The 25,367-nt window shown below is 36.8% G+C and overlaps 1 protein-coding gene across 1 annotated transcript; it reads left to right on the forward strand.

The window, feature by feature from the left end:
* The first annotated feature begins 5,850 nt into the window (after positions 1 to 5,850).
* On the forward strand, positions 5,851 to 19,640 carry LOC125664041 (sphingomyelin phosphodiesterase-like). Its single transcript, XM_048896539.2, has 13 exons — positions 5,851 to 6,257; positions 7,361 to 7,525; positions 8,960 to 9,083; positions 9,807 to 9,913; positions 12,057 to 12,226; positions 12,774 to 12,884; positions 15,030 to 15,110; positions 15,258 to 15,345; positions 15,653 to 15,735; positions 15,921 to 16,113; positions 16,392 to 16,481; positions 16,621 to 16,715; positions 18,012 to 19,640. The coding sequence occupies exons 1-13, from the start codon at positions 5,898 to 5,900 to the stop codon at positions 18,130 to 18,132; spliced, it is 1,788 nt and encodes a 595-aa protein (XP_048752496.1). The 5' UTR covers positions 5,851 to 5,897; the 3' UTR covers positions 18,133 to 19,640.
* Positions 19,641 to 25,367: the final 5,727 nt, after the last annotated feature.

The following is a 25,367-nucleotide window of genomic DNA, read 5'->3' on the forward strand; positions in this document are numbered from 1 at the left end:
ATCACAACTAGCTATCCGTTACACTTCTGATTTGTAAGGCAGTAGCTGAGTACCTCCTGTGGTTGATGGTTTGATCTGTATGGTATACGGATCACTCTGACTTGTAAGGCAGTAGTGGAGTAGCTCCTGTCGTTGATGGTTTGATCTGTATGGTATACGGATCACTCTGACTTGTAAGGCAGTAGTGGAGTACCTCCTGTGGTTGATAGTTTGATCTGTATGGTATACGGATCACTCTGACTTGTAAGGCAGTAGTGGAGTAGCTCCTGTCGTTGATGGTTTGATCTGTATGGTATACGGATCACTCTGACTTGTAAGGCAGTAGTGGAGTACCTCCTGTGGTTGATGGTTTGATCTGTATGGTATACGGATCACTCTGACTTGTAAGGCAGTAGTAGAGTACCTCCTGTGGTTGATGGTTTGATCTATATGGTATATGGATCACTCTGACTTGTAAGGCAGTAGTGGAGTACCTCCTGTGGTTGATGGTTTGATCTGTATGGTATACGGATCACTCTGACTTGTAAGGCAGTAGTGGAGTAGCTCCTGTCGTTGATGGTTTGATCTGTATGGTATACGGATCACTATGACTTGTAAAGCAGTAGTGGATTAGCTCCTGTCGTTGATGGTTTGATCTGTATGGTATACGGATCACTCTGACTTGTAAGGCAGTAGTGGAGTAGCTCCTGTCGTTGATGGTTTGATCTGTATGGTATATGGATCACTCTGACTTTTAAGGCAGTAGTGGAGTAGCTCCTGTCGTTGATGGTTTGATCTGTATGGTATACGGATCACTCTGACTTGTAAGGCAGTAGTGGAGTAGCTCCTGTCGTTGATGGTTTGATCTGTATGGTATATGGATCACTCTGACTTTTAAGGCAGTAGTGAAATAGCTCCTGTCGTTGATGGTTTGATCTGTATGGTATACGGATCACTCCACTTGTTCCTGTTAGGAATCCTTCGTGTGTTTGACACAATGGTCATCGTAGTTTTATTTTGGGCTTTATCTTTATTAACAAAGACTACATTAGACAATGTTAATGGTTATCCAGGTCCAATCTTGTGAATGTCCCTTTACGCAGTGATTAGCCTATCTGAAAGGTTGAATGTACATTAAATATCATCCTTCAGCTTCAGTTCGTAAGAATGTTAATCAAAGGGAAAACGGTTTAACTGTAAATATAATATTAAATATTGTAATTTTAGTTATGATACAAATTCCCAAAAGCTGGAACCCATGGTAATTTACTGTCACTTATGAATTCTTTGTATTCTAATATGAAAGCACCAGTTATAGTTTTGGTTTCATCACAATATTTTTTGAAAGAATATAGGTATGATGCAAGGTGAAGTTCTCTCACCCATTTTGTTTTCTATATATTAATGACGTTGAAAATAAATTTTTGTGTACCGGTAGTGATGCTGTCTCAAATGAAATTCAGAACTTGCTTGCATTTTATGAGCTAATAAATTAAATATATCTTCAGAATGAATTGATGATGTACAAAAAGTATTAAATAATTTACATGAATATACTATCAAATGGTATCCATGGGGATTCAGATCAGAAAAGGTCCTCAGTACCCCTTGCCTGTCCTAAGAGGCGACTAAATGGGGCGATCCATCGAATGGGACCGCAAAAACCGAGTCCCCGTGTCACAGTAGGTGTGGCACGATAAAGATCCCCCTGCTCAGAGCATAGGCCTAAGTTTTGCAAATGAGTAAAACATTCTCGAGAGGGACGTTAAACAATATACAATCAATCAGCCACTATTGAATGATATGTTGTTGTAAATTTGTCAAAAGCAAATCTTATTTTTAGAAACTGTGGTAAACTGCATGTGAATGAAAAAGGGTCATTTGATGGACAGTTATTAGAATTTGTTGATCATTTTACTTATTCAAGAGTAACTGTAAGAAACAGAAGAAACAATAAATGTTTGTTAAACATTTATGCCCCCATGGTGCAAAATTAAAAAAGGTTATACACAAGCATCATTTAATTGATAGTAGTGCCAAACCAATTCAAGATATTGAGCAGACAATATCTTCTTATGTCCAGAGTGGATTGACCAAGTGACCTAAAAATCAATAGAGATCGTCTACTCCTTATTCTGTACCAATGTACTAGGTTTTGTGTCGATCAAGCAAATGATTCTTAAAATATAGGAGATAACATATTACTATGTCCAGTTTGACCCTTCACCTTTGACCATGTGAACCCAAAATTAATACGGGTTATCTACTCCTTATGATGTTCTCAAGATACTGAGAAGACAGTATCTTCCTATGTCTAGTTTAACCCTTGACCTCAAAATCAAATAGAGGTCATCTACTCCTTACGATGTACCAGTGTACTAAGTTAGATGTCTGTCAAACAAAGGGTTCTCAAGATGTTGAGAAGACTGTATATTCTTATGTCCAGTTTGACCCTTGACTTTTGACCATGTGACCTAAAAATTAATAGGGGTCATCTTCTCCTGGAGCTGTAGCTGTACCCAGTGTACCAAGTTTGATGTCTGTCGAGCAAAAGGTCCTAACGATATTGAGCAGAGAGTATATTCCTAAGTTCAGTTTGGCGTTTGACCTTTGACCATGTGACCTCCAAATCACTAAGGGTCATCTCCTCCTTAGGACGTATCAGTGTACCAAGTTTGATGTCTGTCAAGCAAAGGGTTCTCAAGATATCGAGCGGACAGTGTCTTCTTATGTCCAGAGTAGATTGACCTTTGACCTTTTGACCTGAAAATAGATAGGGGACTTCTTCTATTTATAAACAACCCACAAATGAAAAATCACCACGATCAAGTGAATGGTTCTCAAGGTATTGAACGGACAACGTATGGTCTTCCGACCGACCGACAGGTGTAAAGCAATATGCCCCTTTTCTTTGAGGGGGGGGGGGGGTATTTCAGAACAGGGACAAAAGTGTCTGTATGCCCTGCTTTCTAGAGCACAAAACTTGTATTTGAAAAAGGGAAGCAATGATTTTGTTTCAAGCCTAAGTAAAACTTATTTTATGTTATCGTTGTGAAGTGTGGGATTCACAGAAAGCTAAGGATATTAACATGAAATTCTAATCGATGTTGTAACCTTGGTGAATATCTTTATTATATGACAATGTCGAAGAAATCACATTTCTAAAATATAACCTCATATACTCTTTACATATATTATATATATTCGGTGTACTGACGAATGAAAATGTTTACAAAAGGACAGGACTTTGGGGAATTTACATCAACACTCAAGTCAGTAGAAACAAGCTTTTGTCTGAGGGTTTTGAAGTCTTTGTGTTAATGTCTATGACACCAATCCTTTCTCCTCTGGCGCCGACTCCATCTGATTATTAACGGTAACAGATTTGTATATGCAAAACCTTTCACAGACGGCGCATACCTTCCTAGATAAAACATGTGTGCAGGTATTAGATGCCAGATACACCACAGAGGACAGACCTCAAACAAACGAGAGCCGAAGTGCACTAATTGCTGGGGAATCATTGGCTGTTCCAATGCTCCGAAACTAGTTTTAAAATATGCCTGAAAGAAGACCATGAGTCAGGTTCTCAACTATGCAGCGAATACGTGGATGGCCAAGAGAAAGTGGTTTTATTCTCAGGAGCAAAATTATATTCTTTATAAACAACTGTGTACTGAGATCAGCGAAATTGGGACACTCTGCAGAGACTCTTCATAAGCCTACTGACTTCATAAATGCATTCTGTGTTTCATATACTGTTAATATTATGTGTGCTTGTGATGACAAAAATTGAGTACATAATAACGGTCCCTTTGTGACTTTGTTTCCTTCGTAATATTATTATCTTAGAATATCTATTTCAGTGCAAGTTTTTAAAAACCCATTTTCAGTTTGTTTTGTCGCTTGTACATTAGAATATCAGATGTTTGATATTAGTGAGTGAAATGTATTTTTTTGCGTGATGCGTCGCAATTGATACTTTTATGTCTTTTCACGAATAAAAGTTATTTCTTAAATATACACAAATTAAACAACCCACAATTTGGTTATCTTTAATAACATCTGCTGGTGACACCACTACACGCAGTTAATGCATAACAAAATTTCTGAAATTCATATACATTGAATGTAAATGTGTTATCATGAGTTCGATTTCTTTTACTTTAATTGAATTCAAAGGAATGTATTTACCTTTTAAGCACGCTATGTGATTATCTGGTAGAGTGTAGGATTTTTAACAAACCCTCCAAAAGGTCGGACTAGGGTAATTCAGGAAGCCCACTACGCAGCAAAATTTATTTTAATGTTGTGTTTAATGGGTCAATGAATAGAGGTCAAATTAGTGACGTGTGACCTAATGATTTTACATACCTTCATTGATTTCCATGGAACTTGGCATACTAACACTTTCTGTTGTCCAAAATCATACTACAATGCGGATCGCCAAAACAAAATTATGCCCCTTTAAAGAGAAAGAAAGAAGAAAAGAAATCCTCTAGCTTTGGCAGCATTTCACTCCAACTAAACTGTTTGATTAGATGCCTGTACCGATATTCAACTGGGCTAATGTCCTTCAGCAATAGAATAAAGCTTTAAATTGATCTTTAAAACATTAGGGTAGGGCTGCCTCTTGTTTTGTTGTTCCATCGTCTGGTCTAGCGTCTCCTGCAGAGAGCAATTCAATGAGTGAAATTATGCTAGTCATGTCGTTATGTATCATGAGATAGTTTAAAACACACTAGAGATGATATTTATTCAACTCCCTGTTAAACATTGTGTACAAAAGTGCAGATAAGACAAAGCATGGGTCGAACTGACGGGGGGGGGGGGGGGACCCCTCTGAACGCGCCACCAGACCGGTAATGGAGCGAGGAAGGAAATAAGAAAGGCGGGAAGATGGAGGGACGAAAATAAGGAATAGAGAAGGAGGGATGAAAATAGGAGCGGAGGGAGACAGGACCCGGGAAATATTGGCCTTATGTTTTGCTCTCTCCCACATGATACACTAAATTCAAGTTTAACTTTCATCCAGATGTTTGTAAAAATAGGTCATGTTTTATGATAGCTTATCCTATCTTGTTTGCTGGTACACGCTATATAAACACGTTTCATAACTTCATTCATACGTTCATGGACTTTGTAAGACAAACATTTAGTGCACATTTTGTTTACTATAACTCAGGATACGAAGTACCATATAAAACAACTCGTATAAATTAAATTATATATATATATATATATATATATATATATATATATATATATAGAGAGAGAGAGAGAGAGAGAGAGAGAGAGAGAGAGAGAGAGAGAGAGAGATTTTAAAATATATCCTATAGTACAGTGTACGTTGGAGGTGCAGCACACACAATCTCCCGATCTAATCAGAATTAGACCCTTAAAGTGCATCGTAAGGAACAGAATACACACGTCTGATTTTGATTAGATTGCAAAATCAACCGAATTTTTCTCTCTTTTCATTCTCTTCAGAAGGTTCAAACCCTTTCAGAACATTACTTACATATGCAGGTACCTTTCGTATTGGCAGTATCTATGACACAGATACTTGGAAAGTCAAACTTCGTAATCTTTTTTAATTATTGACCTTCACCTTTGCCCTTAGATGGCATCAAACACAATATATATATAGATTATCCAGTGATATAAGGACACTACCAGTGATGTTTTATTGCTAAAGTTTAAATGTTAACATTCTGATGTACATGTACATACTGTATATGTAATTCTGAAACCCTTGGGAGTTCTTAGGCAAACCAACAGACAGACGGACTCAAATTAACATTTCCTGCTCTTTCATTGAAGCGAGGGAAGGTCAACGTTTTAATGACAGTGATATTATTTATTTATTATTTATGTTGCGCACGACCTGCCGTACGTAAACAACATACGATAGTCACATGGTCAAAATGGACGGACCACTTGTGTTAGTTTTCTCACTCTTGGCAGTCATTTTAGTTGGATCTTCATCAAAACTGTTATTCTCCTCTCTCCGTCACGACAAGCACCAAGCCGTGGAGCACAGTGCCACCCCTACACATCCCAAGTTTCAGTCCTATAAGTATAAGACTGAGTGTGGGATACTGGCGGATCTAAGTTTTATCGGTTGCGAGGTGTGTACATTGGCTGTAGACGGATTGCAGGATTTAGTGAAGAAACAAAGCTCACAGGAAGACATTGTGGAGTTTATGACGTTTATCTGTCAAAAGTTCAAAATTGAGGACGACAGAGTTTGTGGCGCGATCATCCAGGAGTACAAGGTATCTTAAAATAATGAAAATTACACGCATATTGAAGAACGTACTAGGGAAAAAAGCCTTTTAAGTTCTGGTTTAGTCATGAGGTAGATTTATTAATATTATTTTGGTTGTCTAAATGTAGATGTGTTAGTGACTGTCTCGTCTAGGAGTTTATATACAAGTGTTAGATAGGTATTATAAGTACACGTTCTTATAAAATCCTATATAATGACTCACCCATAAGTATGTACGAAAAACATAGTAGAATTACTGCATCTCTACCAGTACCAAACCTATTTGTACAGAAATTGAACTTATTTGGAAGTGTCATTTATCCATAAAAAAAGCCTACATTAACAAACAAAGACAGAAGAAAAATACGAAGAGAAAACCACTGAAGGATAAAGCTAAATGGCTTGTTTTTTCAATTTCTTATCTTAAAACAATGCATGAAATGCACTGAAAGTGATATGACACCTATTTCTACTCAACTTTCAAATTCTAAATTAGATAACAATATGCAGTCTCTGGTTGGTACTGAACTGTTGAATTGATATAAAATATTTCCCTTCCTGATTGACCTCGCAAATGAATACTCATCCAAGTCATTACTTGGAAAGGGTGATATAAGCAGCATACTCATTGTACATAAGGACAGTGACGAGACTATGATACTCAGATGTACTTATATATCCCTATTCTTATTGTACAATGTAAAGGGACATTTTTATAACAATAAATACCCACCCTTATCACGTTACAGGAAACGGATAATCTCTTTTTTGTACAATCGCAAACGTCAAAAGCCCCCCTTGCAACGTTGATGCTCTTGAGTTTTATTTTACTTTCATTAACCCCCCCCCCTCCAAAAAAAAAAAAAAAAAATCCAACTAACTCACATTTATTCAATGATTGATTCCCAACACTTTCTCTGCATGTACACATACATAAAATATTCAGTTTAATTTTGTCGGATTCTGTATGTCTATTTTAGAATAGAATATTTGTACAGTGTATTTTTCAATTTCTTTAGGACAAGTTTATCGGCGTTGCCTTACGAGGCGTTTTCATGTTCTGTATGTCTATTTCAGAACTGAATATAATTTGTTTTTCGATTTCTTTAGGACGAGTTTATCGGGGTTGCCTTACGCCTCGTTTTGACCCCTGCTGAGGTGTGTGGAATCCTCTTGGGTGAAAATTGTGGCACGCCATATGACCCTAACGAACTGTGGAACGTGACTCTTCCCAACACTCCCAAACCTCCAGTTACACCGAGGGTCCTGCCCAAGGTAATGTCTATTCTACATGTTGTGATGAGTATTGTTTTGCAAGTTTAACTTTCTTTCTTCGTATGGAACAGCAAACAATTAAGGTCCATAGGAGAAATTTATACTTATTACAGGATAGTGCACGTGCTATCTTCAGAAGAAAGACGTCCAGCTGTCCATGCTGTGAGAGAAAGAAATGTTACCCAGGCTTACGGCCCTCGATCAGCTCATTTTCTCACATTATGGACAGTTTCTAGCCTTTCTCCTACTTAAAGACATACGCGACGTGTCTCAGTAGTTTATAATTTTTATGACATTTCAGGTATAATTCTCTTGCATCATAACGTATTACTTATTTCTACAATAAACCCTCCTCCCCACTCCTTAAAAAACCCAAAGCAACCAACTAACCAAAAAAACATAAAAACCTCTTTAAATGTGGACATAGAAAATGTGTAGCAATGTTTGATGTAGTTGCTAATTGCATGTTTCTCAACTGGATTCAAACTTTGAAGTATATTACATTTTTAGATATGCGACAGTGTATGAAGTGTGTGGAGCGTTTTCTGTGTCTCTCCATTGTTAGAAGAACAGACTTTGTTTTATACAGATCACCCTTTTCTTACCTTTAATTGTCCAACATGATGATGTTTGTACGAATGCATAAGATCGTGACCACTTTTCAGAAAGAATAAATGTAAAACACCCCCCCCCCCAAAAAAAAAAACCCCAACATCAACAAACAACCATGATTAAACTTACAACACACGCGACGTTTCTCAATAATATATATTTTTTTCGTGACTTTTCACATACAATTCATCTGCATTCTAACTAGTGTCAAAAAAAAATAAAAATAAATAAATATTGGGGGGTATATTACCATTTCTGATTAGAGTTAGCATAATTTGATTCTTCCCGATTGTTGCAAATAAAAATGTTAAGTCAGCTCTTACGTATTACAATAAGTAGCATAAACGGACAAATTACTGTAACAAAGAAGAAATAGAAAACTATTTGGAACAATTGGTTATCAATCCCGGGGCACTTGCAATACTAGTTAAATGATCTAACCGCTGACCTACCCAAACCGACATACAAAGTTTGGTAATTTTGCTACAATATAATATTTAAACCCATATCGGACTCTATGTAAAAACTCTTCATATCGAGGATATGAAAGATTAATTGACAGAAAATATCATAAACGTTGCGTATGTCCTTAAATCTCTAATGGTGAGCATAATATTCCTGTTTATTGATGTGAAATTTTAATCGACTTTGACTTTTTATACATACATTGTATTTCATGTTTCCCTCTGGTAACTAAGAAAGCTGTATTATTCCATATATGAACCTCTGACGATTTTTCTTGCATGTACATTGCATTATATTTATTGTACCTCATGTACCGTTTAACATGGTTTGAGCGAAATAAATTGAATTGACCTACAGCCAGGGTCACCTACACTTCGCATTCTTCACCTGTCCGACATTCATCTGGACCCTGGATATCAAGTCAGTTCAAAGGTCGACTGTGGGGAACCTCTCTGCTGTCGCCAAGGAGACGGTAAACCAGGTAAAAGACTCACCTAATTCACAATGGCCTAGTTCAATCATCAACTAGTATAGTACATGTAACTAGAGTTGAACCATAGTACGATCAAACTGTCTTTAGTCGACACCGGAGTTGTTATTGTGCATGTCTGGTCTACCACACATCAACCTATGCTTACAGAATTATGGTTTAACCGTTAGTAACCAGACATGCGCACTGAATATCCGGGAGTAAGCTAGGCATGTGCAATTAAGATTCGGAAGTCAAGTAGACAACTACTATGGTTGATGATCAAACTACGCCAATGTTATGATTTGTTTTTACAAACTGATTAGTTCAATGCGATAGGTAGTGCTTGATTAGACTTAATATTCAATGTGTCGATAGATTTGTGTCCTCCATAGTTTTTAATGATAAAAAAGAAACATTTGTAGTCCAAAACTCGGACTAAATCTTGTCAACTCAATTTTATTCGAGTGGAATATATATCCGCGTGATTCACGAACACCTATTTTTGCGAATATGTGTTCTCTCGAAGCAATTGCATTGATAATCCTTATTTCAGTTTTGATAAAGACTTTTTCGTGAATGTGATTCTTTACGAATATGTTTCTGCAATGCAAATAGTCACTGATAAAAAAATGGTTGCAATATCTCTCGCAATTTTATGCTCCAGTTTATTTCTAGGAAAGCAACTGACCCGTGAATTTCGTGCAGGCTAACTCTCATCATCTATTTTTAAAGCCCAAGGAAAACGTGCAGCTGGTGTGTGGGGGACGGCGGCTTCGTGTGACGTACCGTTCAACCTGGTGGAGAGTCTGTTTCAACACCTGAACTCTATACAGGATCAGGTAGGCAGCGAATGTATTAAGTAATCTCGGATGAGATTCGGCTCAGCTTATTATTTGGACTGATGTCTTCATCGATCTCGGAGCAGTTCCTCATTTCCTCATAGCTTCTTCCGGTTCTACAGGAGCGGATCTAGGAATTTTTGAAGGGGGGGGGGGGGGTGTTCTACCATTAAGTTTGGTTTTGAAGGGGTGGAGGTCCACTCTCAAAATGCGTTGTTTTTATCTTTTAAATAAAATTTTCTGACGAAAGGGGGATGGTGGTGTTCGAAACCCCGAACCCCACTCTGGATCCGCCACTGTAATGTAGCAATTAATTTGCACTTAGGTGACACTGCCATTCGCTTCCAATAATTGATTCGCTTTTTAAACTAACTCACTAATAAAATTGCCTTGCTTACCGTTTAGGTATGGAAATCCCAAAATAAAAACAATGACTAAATCCGTACAAAAAAGGACTCCCACAAGGGAATTGTTTATCTCCTGATACTGAAGAGTTCCTATAGTCGGTTGATATACAGCTAGTAGGCATGAACAGTTAATACATGTCACTTGTCTATAGGATTATAATACAATGTGGTATGTTATATACTTATTTTCATGATAAATATATACATGTACATGTAGACAACAGGTGGTACATGGGAACATACATGCACTAAGTTAGAAATATGAAAAAAAGCAGCAGAATATATTTACCCAGCTACATTGTCACTGGGATTGCCTGCAATGACTTATCATCAAAATCTGTTACAGCTGTCTTTGAAGAAATGGGGCAATTTTTGAAACATATTTCATCTGATTTGAACTCGTGCCCACACATTCCCCGTTTTTTTTAGCATGTGTATGACATCGAATATGACAGAAAGGTACATAAATGTAACATTGAACTTGACCAAGCTATCGGAAAATTCCGAGAATGTTTGTACTGCAACTATAAGGTCAACGCAGAAAATTATGTCCATGACAACGCCCACTTTCATCAGAGAGGGAAAGTGGCACATGTCAGAGCTCTAAACCACACCTTAACCTGGAATCAGACACAACTCATACCCACAATATAACCAATACACTCGTAAACAGCAACTGCACGATCAAAACATGCCCAACCGCACGGGGCGCCAAATTAACATAGACTCAAATAATTGAAGATATCTTTAATTATATGAAGATATTATCAATTCAATTATTGCTCTCATCAATTGAATTCATGCACGCTTCAATTCAATTATAGCTCTCATGCATTCAATTGATGCCTGCATTAACGCAATTAATGAGAGCGATAACTGAGTTGATACATGTATGAGCATCAATTTATAATTATTGCTCTCATCAATTCAATTGCTAAGCATCAATGTGGTGGAAATATTGCACGCAAAAAGGAATTTAGAGCTCGGTATAAATTATTTGATGATCTCTTTAATTCAGTTGAAGATGTCTTTAATTATATACAACGGTTTTTGCATAATGAATCAATGCGCGCATCGATTCTTTTAAAGAGAAGAGCACTTCAATTAAATAGATCATTAATTCAAGTGTGGATATGTTGAATTGAAGATATCTTTAATTTATATAGTTGGTCTCTCTACAAAAATTACTGCGCTCTTTAAATGAATTTATATCATTAATTCAATTGAAAAGAGCAGTAATTCATTAATTGCATTGATGCGCGCATTAATTGAATTATTTATCTCTTCAATTGCAATCTAGCGTGCATCTATAATCAATTCATTTAATGAGACCAACTCTTGAATTCTAGCGCACATCAATTCAGCAGAATAATCAATGCTATAATCAATTCTGAATCAATGAATGCGCACAATAATTCAAAATGAAAGATCTCATTGATTGTTTGAAGTATCTCGCTTGTATCTCAACAAATGCCATTCAAATGTTTGCTTTCCTTTAGAAGTGCTTTAGTTAGCATAGTAAACATTACAAATATTTAAAAAAAATTCATTTTAAATCTTGTCCATGCCCCTTTAACTTACAAACATTAGACAAAACATTCATTTGTGAAGACCTCATGTACATACAGGACACCTATATTACTTTATAGAATATTACTTTAAAGTCAGTTTACCGATGGAAATTTACTCTGTTGTTTTGATGTGATGTATGTTTTGGCGATATTTTTCTTTTGTAGTTTGATGTTGTGTATTTTACTGGTGACCTGCCACCGCATAATGTGTGGAACCAGTCAAGAGATGACCAAGTTAATGCACTACAACAGTTCACAAACTTTTGTCTCAAATACCTTCCAAAGAAACAAATTTACAACACACTGGGGAATCACGAGAGTGCCCCCGTCAACAGGTAAGAAACCGATTTACAACAGAGTTCGTAATCACTGGAGGTCCCCTGTCAACAGGTAAGAAACCGATCTACAACAGAGTTCGTAATCACTGGAGGTCCCCTGTCAACAGGTAAGAAACCGATCTACAACAGAGTTCGTAATCACTGGAGGTCCCCTGTCAACAGGTAAGAAACCGATCTATAACAGAGTCCGCAATCACGAGAGTTCCCCTGTCAATAGGTCAGAAAGCGATTTACAACAGACTCCATAATCACGAGAGTTCCCCTGTCAACAGGTAAGAAACCGATCTACAACAGACTTTAATCACGAGAGTGCCCCTGTCAATAGGTAAAACAAATCGATCAACAATACAATGGAGAATCATGATTAATAGCTTTGGATATCCTTCAGGAAACTTAAGTGACTGTAAAAACATTTATATGTAGAAATGAATGAAGCTGCTAGAAGTGTATATTCATTTAACATGAAAAATGTCAAGAATGTTAAACATTTTGTATTGAGGTATGTTGACTAAGAAGTACATTCACATTACGAATTTCTACATAGCTTTCCACCCCCCTTTATTGACGACAAAAACGCCATCTCGTGGCTGTATAACTCCGTCGCCGAATCATGGAAGCATTGGTTACCACAAGACACGATGGCCACTATCAAAAGGTCAGTCAAAATATTGTAGCCATTAGGGATCATTGTAATATGTATGCCTGATCCGACAGAGAGACGAATTATTAAAAATATGTATGGTATGGCATATAAAGGTGCTCTTGTATGCGTAATAATATGTGTAAGACTTGCCATAGCTACGAGATCACAAACAATATCAAACGATACATTATCATACCATTTATCAAAGAGCATTTAGAGCTAATATTACCATATTTTCTTTCCTGCGTTTTATTTAGTGACTATTTCAATCCGGGCACACTTGCCTCTGGATACAACAAACTGGAACTCCCAGATATGTGGAACGTTGCCTGAACAAACTCCTCTCTACATCTTCTCTTTTCATTCAACCTTTCACACAAACCATGCTCCTTTAACTCTTCTTTGCTGCAAAAATAAAAACATTAAACAATGAAGTTTGGCTTTCTGGATATAATTGGGGATATGACGTGTGCCAGTAGGAAAATTAATGACCCAATTAAAATATCCAACATCATCTTCATTACCATTTTCATCACTCTCAACTGTATCAATCATATATCCATTATCAACAGCATCATCACCATCATTATCATTGCCATCAGCCGCAGGATAGCTGAAAAATTGCTCAAGCGGCTATAAACAGTAAATATTCAATCAATCATTATCATTGCCAACCATATCATTCTCACTAACACATTGCTATAGTCACATGCCTTTTCCCTTTCCCTGAAAGTCTGGCCTCACTCACTAGCAACACAGACTCGTGAATATCCAACACAATGTCACCAATCCCCTCGTCATAACTAGAGTCACCAGAGCTCTGTCTATGCCTCCCGAAAGTCAACGGCATTTGCTTTAACGTCACGCAATCCCCATAGATAGATGTGGCCAGGGATGACTTATCATGCACGTCAGAAGGCTCTTACAACAACTCACTTTGCTCTCCATTGATGTCATGAATTATTAAAAGATTGATCATAAGCAACATGCTACTATAACACTTTAGGAATAAAACACAGCTTTCACACGAAACGCAAGTGGTCAGATACATTGTAACTAGAACTGGCGCATGGATAGGACCAACCATCGACCTATGTCAGATATACGAATCATCAGACCAGCGCTCAACATATGTTTGATATGCATGTACTTACACAAAGACTCGCAGCAGGTGACCAAACATACATTACCAACAATTCAATCAAATATTTTGGTGACTACAGATTTGATATATTGACATTCACACGTCTTTCTGGTTTGAATCAGTTCACAGAAGTGCATCGATTGGAACATCATTGTGTTCAGAATGAGCACGTTCGGACTGACTCGATTCGTTAATAATATGTCGTGACTATTCCCTCACGATCGCCAATTGCTGAGCGTTGGGAGTCTTTTGTATGAGATATTAGAACTTTAGATTTCATGTCTTAGGGATATTACATCCATTATAAATTCCGTCAGTTTACATATAAAGCTACATTATGTCTTCGGATGACCCGCTGAAGAAGTAAAGACTTTATCAAAGTATCTGAGTATTTTATTCTTCTCTGTAGACATCTTTGTTAGCTCATCATATACGTCAAACTGGTCACGGTAGTGGTAGAGCGTTCGCTTCGTAACTGGGAGGTCATGATTTCGAGCCCCATTTGTGTCATGGCTACGTCAAGCCCAAAAACGGCTAAACATAGGTAGTGCTTGTTTCTTCACCAAAAGCCTAGTTGTTGTTTGTTTCACCCCGTCAAGCATTTTTTCACTCATGGAGATGTCACCATTTCTAAGTAAAGTACCTCAGATTTAGACCTATGTGTTTAGCGCTTACGGCTATAGCAGTAAGGGTTCTTTTTATGTGCCAATGCCCGTCGTGACACGGGTATTCTGTTTTTAAGGTCATATCCGAAAGACCTGTGACTTCCGCTTCTAAATGCAGAGCGTCAAAAAAGGTCCCGTGTCGAGACAGGTGCTTGTACGTTAAAGAATCCTCACTGCTACGACCCTAAGCTCTAAGCATTAGTCTACATTTTTTTTAAGTTTGTGGTATTTCACCTGCAACAGTTGACGTTTCAGTATGAGTGATAAATTCTCGGCGGAACGTAAAACAAACACCCACACGTACATATTTACCAGTACCGCAATCTATGTTGTGTTTTTCGTTTCCAGAGGGGGATTCTACACAGTGAAAATGGGTGACAAGCTGCGTCTAATCTCACTAAATATGAATTACTGCAACAATGGAAATTGGTTAGTTTAGTATTCTTATTTGTTTTCAATAAAACTGAATCGTGTTTCCTAAATATAAAAACTTCTTTAGATACCCTTGACCGATTTTGCAGTTCTGCTGTAAATACTACTCACCAAACTATATGTTGATATTTTTGCTATTGTCAGGTGGTTACTGATCAACACGACCGACCCGACAGGTCAGCTACAGTGGCTAGTGGACACACTGCAACAAGCCGAGGACAACCAGGAAAAGGTCAAGTCTACCTACTCATTATGATGATAGTGCTTCATAATTGTCTGCTATATACAAAATAGATGCTTTAAAGGTTCCATAGTAACCCATATCATTGAAACAGGTTTTGTCCAACCTAAACGAAGAGAACAGAATTTATGAATCATTTTGATTATGTACTATGGAGAATATTTGTGGTTCATGTTACATGCAATTTCATGATTTAACTTCGAATGCGCGTACTGATTCAAACATCCATTAAGACACTACTGGTAAATCTTGGAGTGATATCAATGTAGAGTTAAAAATACGTTTCTCTGTTGTGTAGGTTCATATTATCGGTCACATACATCCGGGTGGCGGAAGTTGCCTCAAAGCGTGGAGTTGGAACTACTACAGAATCATTAACAGGTCGGTACACGATTACAGTTTTAAATATCACCTGAGGAGAGAGACTCGCGACACATTCCAATTTTTCTCCGTAAATGTTACAATGCATATCTTCTATCCTGAGTCAGTCGGTCTTGATTTACCATGTCATTGGGGTGTTATAGAATTGGTGATGCTAATCATATATGTGCTTGTTAACATCACAGGTATGAAAACTCCATAGCAGGTCAATACTTCGGCCATAGCCACACCGACTGGTATGAGGTTTTCTACGATGACGTCACATTTAAACGACCGACCAGCGTTCTCTATATACCCGGAAGTGTCACCACGTTTACTGATCTGAATCCTGGGTTCAGAATCTACGTGAACGATGGGGTTTACAAAAATACCTCCTGGGTAAGTTTCTAGTTTGTCGAAGTGATACATGTCAGCTACTTACACGTGCGTCGATTTGCTAAAGATAGCTTAGCGATCTAAGTGAGGGGATTAACGGTTCAAATTTTAATTAAATTGGAATACATGATCGTAAAATGTGCAATCTGCACATTCCAAGCACTTCCTAGACATAAATATAATGTTCTCATTTTATTGAAGTCGTCCTTATGATTTATAACACTGCATGCTTTGTGGAGTTGGTATTGTTTTGAAAATACAATTTTTATTTGGTTTTGCAGACAACATTAGATTTCACTAACTACTACTTGAATCTGACAGAAGTTAACCTGACCAATAAACCTGTATGGAGGAAAGAATACAACGCCAAGGTAACGGGACCAACTGGACGTATTCCAGTTAATCTTGGGTCTGTAATTCAGAGAACGGCACAGAATGCAAAACTTACATAAGATAGAAAATACATAACAATAATCAGTGCATTTAATGATCTCTTCTGTTGACTTGCAGGATACATACGGTCTGAAGAGTTTGTTTCCGGAGGATTGGAGCGAGTTGATTTACCGGATGAAGGCCAACGATACACTTTTCCAGACCTTTTACAGGTACATGTAACTAAATGATTCCTATCCATGGTAGTCGAACACTTGATGTGATGGAGTCATTATGTCTAATTTTGCGTTTGTTTTACGATATTCATGTTTTCATTTTTGGTAGTTTTCGTACTTTTTTGTTTCATTAAGTTATTAGATTTTTCACGCACGAGCGCTTTCGATCCCAGTATGTATACATTTATATAATCGAACACGCGGTTATTCTATTAATGCGATGTTATGTATACATTTATATAATCGAACACGCGTTTATTCTATTAATGCGATGTTATGTATACATTTATATAATCGAACACGCGTTTATTCTATTAATGCGATGTTATGTATAAATTTATATAATCGAACACGCGTTTATTCTATTAATGCGATGTTATGATTTTGTTAAGTATTACCCGTGTCTTTAGTTTTCCCTACCCACCCACGCCCTCGTTTCTGGATTATCTTTTTGTATTTAGTTTGCATTGTATTTTGAAAATTAAAACAAATGCGACGTTGCGAAACTTGTAACGAACACATCGGTCTTATTATCTTCTTTCTTCTCGATATTTCAAATTAGTTAAGAACATATTCATTGTCGATGGAGGGAAACGCGAGGGGAAATACGTAAGAATATTTACATATTTGTACCTTGAGTAGTAAAAAGTTTGAGTCGTTTTTTCTCTGATTTTGTACAATGAGCAGTAGAATGAATCACTCAATTGTTGGAATTTGAACATATTTACGAAAACAACGTAAGGAAGTTCTATCGCGGTTTGGTATATCAGTAAGAGATGTATCAAGGTTTTCAATGTGCAGCTCAGTTGGTAGACGTTTTACTTCGTTAATGGAGAGATCGAGGCTTTTGTTCTCGGAAGAATGATAACCGAAGCTTACATAATTGTGTTCATACGGTAAACTACCCAAGTTCATATACAGGATGAACGGAATGTTTTGATGACTGGAAAATCCCAGAATATCCGCTGATAAGTCACTAAATGGTAGATTCTTTGTCATGTATAAAATCTTTCAGGAACCCTTCTGTAAATTAAAAGATGCGAATTTATCCAGCAAAACGTGGTCACAGACGAAGGAATGAACGCGTTAGTACAACGAATGAGTCTTTAACATACATATAAATACATATAACTTTTAATGTTTTAAAGTATGCTTATTATAGTTGGTTTTGTTAATCCCGTTTGATTGAACTGTTCTCGTTGGGAAGAGAAACGACATATGGTTTTGTTTTTGTAAATTACACATACTAGATATGTACTAATAGTGATATGTATTTTTTCAAATCTTTTTCAGACATTATTACAAGAATGCTGTTCCTCCATCTTGTACAGGTCAGTGTAAAACTGATCTCCTATGTGACCTCAAGTCAGGAAGGTCACACGACCCAAGTTTGTGTGATGACATCCGATCTTAGTTTTCTGCATAGGAAAACTGAAATCAAAACGGTCAAACCAAATCATAAAAAACCAAATACTCGAGGACGCTTTTTTTTTGCATGATTGGATTGATATTTCATACATGTTTTATTCTTCATTCATTTCAAAATAGGAAAGGCATGTTTATGTTTAAAATTTTAAACATGAGGGAAATGATCCATACCTTAACGTCAAAATGGCGTAATATTGTAACGTCATCACTTCACTCTCATTGACACTTTCTCCGTGTAGTATGTGTAGGTGGCGATATGTGCTGATTGATGATATATCGATCCTGAGATGAGAGAAATTAAACATTATTAGGACGTGTGTATTGTATTAACACTTTGTTATAAACGTATTTTTTATTTATGTGATAATCTATAATTTGTTAAAGTGAGTTGTTCTTGTTCGTACGAAAGTCTGACGCAGTTATGTTATTTAAAGTGACATCATTTGATACGAGATGACGTCATCAAATGCTGAATGAATACGCAATTTCGGAGGGATCAGCTCTACTATGATGAAGGTACATTCAGTAAAACATTAAACGCCTGGATGGGTAGAGGGATTACACATACGGGTGATACCGCAAAAACTGAGGTCCCGTGTCACAGTAGGTGTGGCACGATAAAGATCCTTCCCTGCTCAATGGCAATAAGCGCCCAGCATAGGCCTAAATTTTGCAGCCCTTCACCGGCAGTGGCGACGTCTCCATATGAGTGAAATATTCTCTAAAGGGACGTAAAACAATATACAATCAATCAGATACGTACATTGTAGACTGTTTCGTAGATGACAATACATGTAAATGTTATACAAGCATTATATTAAATTAGCCGGCGGTATACATTAAACTTACCATATCAAACAGAAGTTGTTTGGATTAAGCCATTCATTTGATATTTAATTATCAATAATTTTTTCTTCGACACGATTGATACTTTAATCAAAGAAAGACAGTGAATCATGAGTATCGTTTGAGCTAGTTTTTTCTCAAATACTCATAGACTTACTATATTTGAGTTTCCTTCCAGTTCGGGTGTTTGTATTGCAACTGTTAATCATCCTTTTGACAAAAATGGAAGCAATGATTAACACAGGTAAACAAAGATTTGTTTTGTGTCTCACCGTACGTAAGAGTTCAACAAAGGGATATAACTATATGGCAACTCGGAAATTGCGTATTTCATGGTCACAACGCTTATTGATTAGAATGTTTTACATTAAAAAAAATGGAATTTTAGGACTGATACATTTTCACGGTAGAATACCTAAAACTGATCAAATTTACACAATTTTTTCTGTTACAAATCAAAGATGGAAATGCCGGTTTCGTAATGAATGATGTACAATTTCGGATACATGTATTTCATGATTCATTTTCTTTTCTGTTTCTTTCGTTATAAACATAGTCTGTGTAAGTATCTGACGTATTTCAATGAAATGTAGATTATAATGTGCTTGTTGAAAATTGAAATAAAACTCACCAGTACATTGTTTTGAATATTAGTTGGTGCATTTTGTCTCCAAAATCTCTGACATTTTGTTGCGTATTGTCACTTCGGTACCTACAATAGCCACAGTATATCTCGTTTGCCCATGTTCTGTTTCGAAGGGAAATTCATGCTGTAGTATGATACAAGAGCTAAGATATTTGGTATAAATTTTTGCAAGGTGACATAATTACTTTTTAAAGAACGCCCATTTTTTTTTTTAAGATGAAGACCAGTGATCATTCTATACATGTAAATCCTGTTCACTTGTAACTAAAAGATTGTTTCTAACTGAAGTCAATGTAGTTTTAAATCAAAGTTAAATTGTTTCCTTGTTCCTTTCAAAACGAATAATGGAAATATTGCAAGAAATTTTAACATACCGATTAAGCTCGCGGAGTGATTTCGAATCCGCGGTTTATTGCAATGCATGCCTGCCATGCTACATCAAATAGATAATATCCCGTGGAGATCCGAGTTAGAATAGGTCCTCAGTACCCCTTAATTGTCGTAAAAGGCAGCTAAATGGGGCGGTCCTTCGGATGAGACCGCAAAATCGAGGTCCCGTGTCACAACAGGTGTGGCACGATAAAGATCCCTCCCTGCTCAAAGGCCATAAGCGCCGAGCATAGGCCTAACCTTTGCAGCCCTTCACCGGCAATGGTGACGTCTCCATATGAGTGAAATATTCTCGAGATGGACGTTAAACAATATTCAATCAGTCAAATAGATAATGCATCGGGCTCGTGTCTGAATGACTGGAGATTGTAAATATAGCTGCAAGAAAAAGATCAGTATCACATGACACCGTTAAGTCGATACTAAGTGATATAGCATCTCAGCAGTTACCTACCTGTAACGCATTGCGTCATTGTAGTACTTTATATAGCCTAATATATCTGTAGTTGTAGTCACGTTTGACTTCATTTAAACATTCTCTTGATTTAAGGATATAGCTATTATACAGAAATGAGAGTCCTATTCATAGCTCTGTCGTTGGTTTCTCCGATACTGGAAGTAAGAATTGAGTTGATGATGTAAATGTCAAAAGGACATCGATTAGGTTTAGTTGTTCACGAGAATACTACAACTTCGATGCCTTTACCTTGATTGGCGGTCTAGAAACGGTTAGGTTTCGACGCAGGATTTGTTTTCTCCAGTTGAAAACATCTTTTCCCCCTAAATTTGCCTTTTGCTGCGCTCGCCCCAACGTCATCACAGTTAACATAATATTGGCAGGATCCGATGTATATTTTCACCTTCTGATACACATTTTTTTTGAAAGTGCTGATCGTGAAATGCTACCCCATTGCCTTGCCGGATAAAAACAACCCACCTTCACTGCTACGGCACTGAGGATAATAAATAGGTCTAAATTTGAAACACTTACACATGGCGAAACCTCTCTATGAATGAAAGGGATGTAAAACAAAAAGGGAAGGCTTCGCGTGTCTTTTGGATATGACCTTAAAACGTCACCCGACCAAAATACTTCTGTTTATCCACCGAATTTCATTTTTTTTCACTTTATTTAAATTTGTATTCAATTTCTAGATATACATATGTATACAAATACTGACAATCCAAACCCGTCACCAAGATCGCCATTTGGGCAAACTATATGAACAAACAGGTCATCAAAATCATTTCAAGGTGGAAATGACGAGGAGACGAGCGTGAATGTTGAACCCTGTTATGTTGTTGTTCTATGTTTATGTACTTCATGGTCACATGACTTCAATCCAAGGAATCGCGCGGGAGATCCGGGTTATAATAGTCCCCAGTACCCTTTACTTGCCGTATGAGGTGACTAAATGGAGCACTCATTGGGATGAGACCACAAAAACCGAGGTCCCGTGTGACATAATACAAATCTCTCCCTGCTTAAAGATCCTAAATGCCGAGCAAATGCATAAATTTTGCAGCCCTTCACTTGGAATAATGACGTCTCCATATGAGTGAAAATGTCTCGTGAGGGACGTTAAACAACATTCAACCAACCAATCCTAGGAATAACGGTTGTCTGAGCAAACACAGTAGAGATGTTCACGGTTGTACAAATAAAATGATCATTAGCGTTATACTAAATCTGTTCTTTCTTGCTGTAAAACATCGTGGCAATGGCGACTCCAATTTTCTGAATAATTGCAGAATTCCATCAGAATAGCTATGTTCTATTATAACTGACCTCTGTGAGGTCTTATATAGACATTGACCTGCTACCCAATCCTATTTTTGTATGCATCATCTACGTACATACATGACTATTATTCTGTTCAAACAGAATCATCATGTAGCATTAGATGTAGATTCCACTAGAAGCAGCATAGATGTAAATTCTGTATCTGCATTCAATTATGATCAATCAACACAGTATCCAATCGTTAACAACCCAGCAATTCTACAACCAAGGAGATCCATAAGATACCACCAAATATAGTAGTTGCCTAAATTCTCCAAATTTGGTATGCATGATAGGGAAGAATGTCACATTGAATGGGGTACAAGTTGTGTTTACTATATAATGTGTTAGTAGTAAGTTATGATTTTTTCTGGAATGCTAGCAACCTTTATCACCCGATAAAACAACAACGAAAGCAATTTATTGTTTAATTATAGCAATATTTGGTCTTCATTATTTTGCATTTACATGTTTATGAAGAATTATAATTAAGATGGTGTAATAGCATTGTAGACTTTAGTAAGAAAACCACATTTGGAGTACGTGGATTTACAACGCTTAATTATTTACGCGTACTCTCCATTCTTACAAAATGACAAGCAAATGCATTTACTGACTAGAGCATTGTACCGACATGAAATCTATGGAAATGCAACAAAGCAATATATAATACACTGTATGGACACTATTATAACAGTAGTTGTGACTGGTAACAAAAACAAATTAAGTAATCTTTAATTAAGGACGTGACCGGCCAGGAAAAACCAGAAGTAAAAAAAAACCAAAAAACGTTCTAATAAGTAAATTCTGGAAACCTGTGTCCCATACCATGTCAAAATAGCAAATGCCTGCCATCTTCAGGATAATCCAGAGACTACGTAATAAAATCTTAAATATGAACAATAAGTGACAAATGAAAGGTGAAGATAACGAACAGTAGCAATGCCATAACTCCTATAAGCAATACAAAATAGAGAGTTGGGCAAACACGGACCCCTGGATATACCAGAGGTCCGTGTTTAATATACGAAAATAATTGATGCATTCCAATTAAATATAAACAATATTCTACCACAGTTGTTGCAAAGATCAAAGGAATGCCGCAATCATTATTCTACGATATACATTCATACGTATTAACTGATTATGAGAAAATCGATACACATCTTGCTTGCACTTCTAGGTTTGCTAATGCAATGGTAAAGTCGATGACTGATTATTCAATTCTATAATCATAAAAATCAATCAACATATGTTGTAAAATAAATTTATAAATGACTGAAGAACATCTGTCCTTCAGTATAAACCAATCGTCTGCAGTCCGAGAACGATACATGTCGATGCACAGACACGTTTTTCTTGAACTGTATTCAAAGCAATTGATACAATCCGTTAATATCAAACTAAATACTTAAAATATATTTCAAAAGAGATTAAGAATACCCCATACCATCTCAACTTTTTCGTCAGCAAAGAACAATGAAGGTCGTTTTGGAAACTATCATGACGTCATAGTGACCTTATTCGTAGTCATATAGGAAAACAATCGGCTGTATATTTCTGAGACGTAATGGAATAAAAATAAAGTTCCTTGTTTTCGTGTATGTTGCAGGATAACATCCTTGGTCTCCAAATGTTGTTAAAAATATAAAACCTTCTGCTAATGCCTTGGCTTTTATGATTCAAAACGTTTCTCGACCTTTGAAGTTATCATGCAACATACACGAAAACGCGATAATTATTTTTAAAATAGAACAAAGATGTGAAAATAAACTATACATTTCAAAAAATGTTGTGTTTGTTTGCCAGGGGATGGGCAAGAACCACGTGACTCATAACTCCAAAACCATTGGACAATTTATTTTTGAATCTACACGACAATTAATTTCCGCTAATCTTCGTACCGCGGAAAATATAAATCTTCTCTATTCTTACAAATCGATAAGCAAATACATTTGCTGACTAGCCCGGAAAGTATATAGAAAAATACAAAAGTTAGGGTGCGAAGAAAAGTGAAGTAAGAACTAAGTCTAGGAAAAATTCAAAATATGAATTAAAAGATAAGATGTAATTGTACGTGTGGATTACTAAAATATCTACAATCCTAACTTCTTTGAAAGAGCAAGACGATTTTCTAACTGATTTACGACACACATATCTTTACTGGAATCGCACTTCCAACGACCATGTCTTTTAAGGCATCTTTTGTTGACGCTCGAAGCGACAGCAGCAGTAGCACCATCTGATCTGAGTGAATGTAAACCCAAATTTAATCCAGACCTAACTCCCTTGAGCCTTAAAACAACATCTTACGGTGCAGAAGTATAGCTAAGTTTCTTGTTCAGGTAAATCAATCTTTTGATTCCGTGCGAACAAAAAAACAAAAACAAAAAAACAACAAACCAAAACAACAGGCTTGAATAGAGTATATCTAAATGACAAACTGACTTCAGCTAGTGTGACTTACCTATGCATCATATTAACTGGACAAGCGCTAGTGGAACAATTTGCGACTAACATCACGTTGCCTTGCCTTTATTGATCAGTTTTACCTTTATTAATAAAAATTGACAAATAATCGTCAAAGATTTTTACGTCACAACGCTTCATTAATTCATCGTAACGTACAAAAGCGACAAAACTAAGTAGAATCATTGCCGGGTCTCTGATAGTTAGCACATCTGTTAAACTCGCATAAAAGTCACAAAAACGAATCAACATATCTAACGAAACGGGATATTTTCTGTTAACTCTATGTAGAGCTAGAGTCGGCGATTTTGATCAGCTGTTGTCTTTCAGTGAGGAGCTAAATGCCTTCTCCTATCTTTGCCCGAGCGCCGTTAATGTTTTCCATGGTAATATTGTTGCGGTCTAAACTGTCGTCTGCTTCCCGAAGCTTTGTCATGACTTGAGCATTTCCCCTGTACTTCGCTTCATATCCGTATCTCTTTAAACTTATATGAGCCGAAAATGTTTTTCTTAATTTTTGCGAACTGTGAGATAGAGAGGTCTTTTGAGTTGTTTCCATAGAAGTTTGAAAATCCTTGAAATTGCGATCCATCATGGTTTGCAAACTGTATGAAATTTGGTTCTGAGAGGATTTGACAGGCAGGCTTTCTTGACTTCCATACTTATAACTCTTTGGACGTCGGTACTAACATTGACCTCCCCAAAGTCGTCCATAATTTTCGGTTTCTTTGAAAGGAGATGGACAAGAACTCATAGATCGTGCTAAAAGAACACCCCTTGAAAACAAACTGGTCACACACGTGACTAATACATCCAAAACCATTGGGCAATTTATTTCCGAATCTAAAAGACAATTATTTCCCGCTAATTCCTGTACCACGGAAAATATAACTTGTTCATTGTATTTGGTATATATGTAATGGTTTTAATTGTATTCAAACATAGTATTAAGCAAGAGGGGAAAATGCCACAGGGTGAAAATCACCCAGTCTAATTAACAAGTGGTGTATATTTTCATTGCAATCGGTTCTGTTGTTCATTAATTTGCCCGTTCACTCATCCATTCATTTATTATTGCAATCGTATT

This window comes from Ostrea edulis, chromosome 1 (assembly GCF_947568905.1).
Source record: "Ostrea edulis chromosome 1, xbOstEdul1.1, whole genome shotgun sequence".
Taxonomy (NCBI): domain Eukaryota; kingdom Metazoa; phylum Mollusca; class Bivalvia; order Ostreida; family Ostreidae; genus Ostrea; species Ostrea edulis.

Excerpts from the sequence above, each read along its gene's own strand:
- LOC125664041 (XM_048896539.2), top strand. The coding sequence starts at position 5,898 with ATGGTCAAAATGGACGGACCACTTGTGTTAGTTTTCTCACTCTTGGCA. Across the intron at positions 15,346-15,652 it reads CCGAGGACAACCAGGAAAAG|GTTCATATTATCGGTCACAT; the intron begins GTCAAGTCTACC and ends TCTGTTGTGTAG. Across the intron at positions 16,482-16,620 it reads GGAAAGAATACAACGCCAAG|GATACATACGGTCTGAAGAG; the intron begins GTAACGGGACCA and ends GTTGACTTGCAG.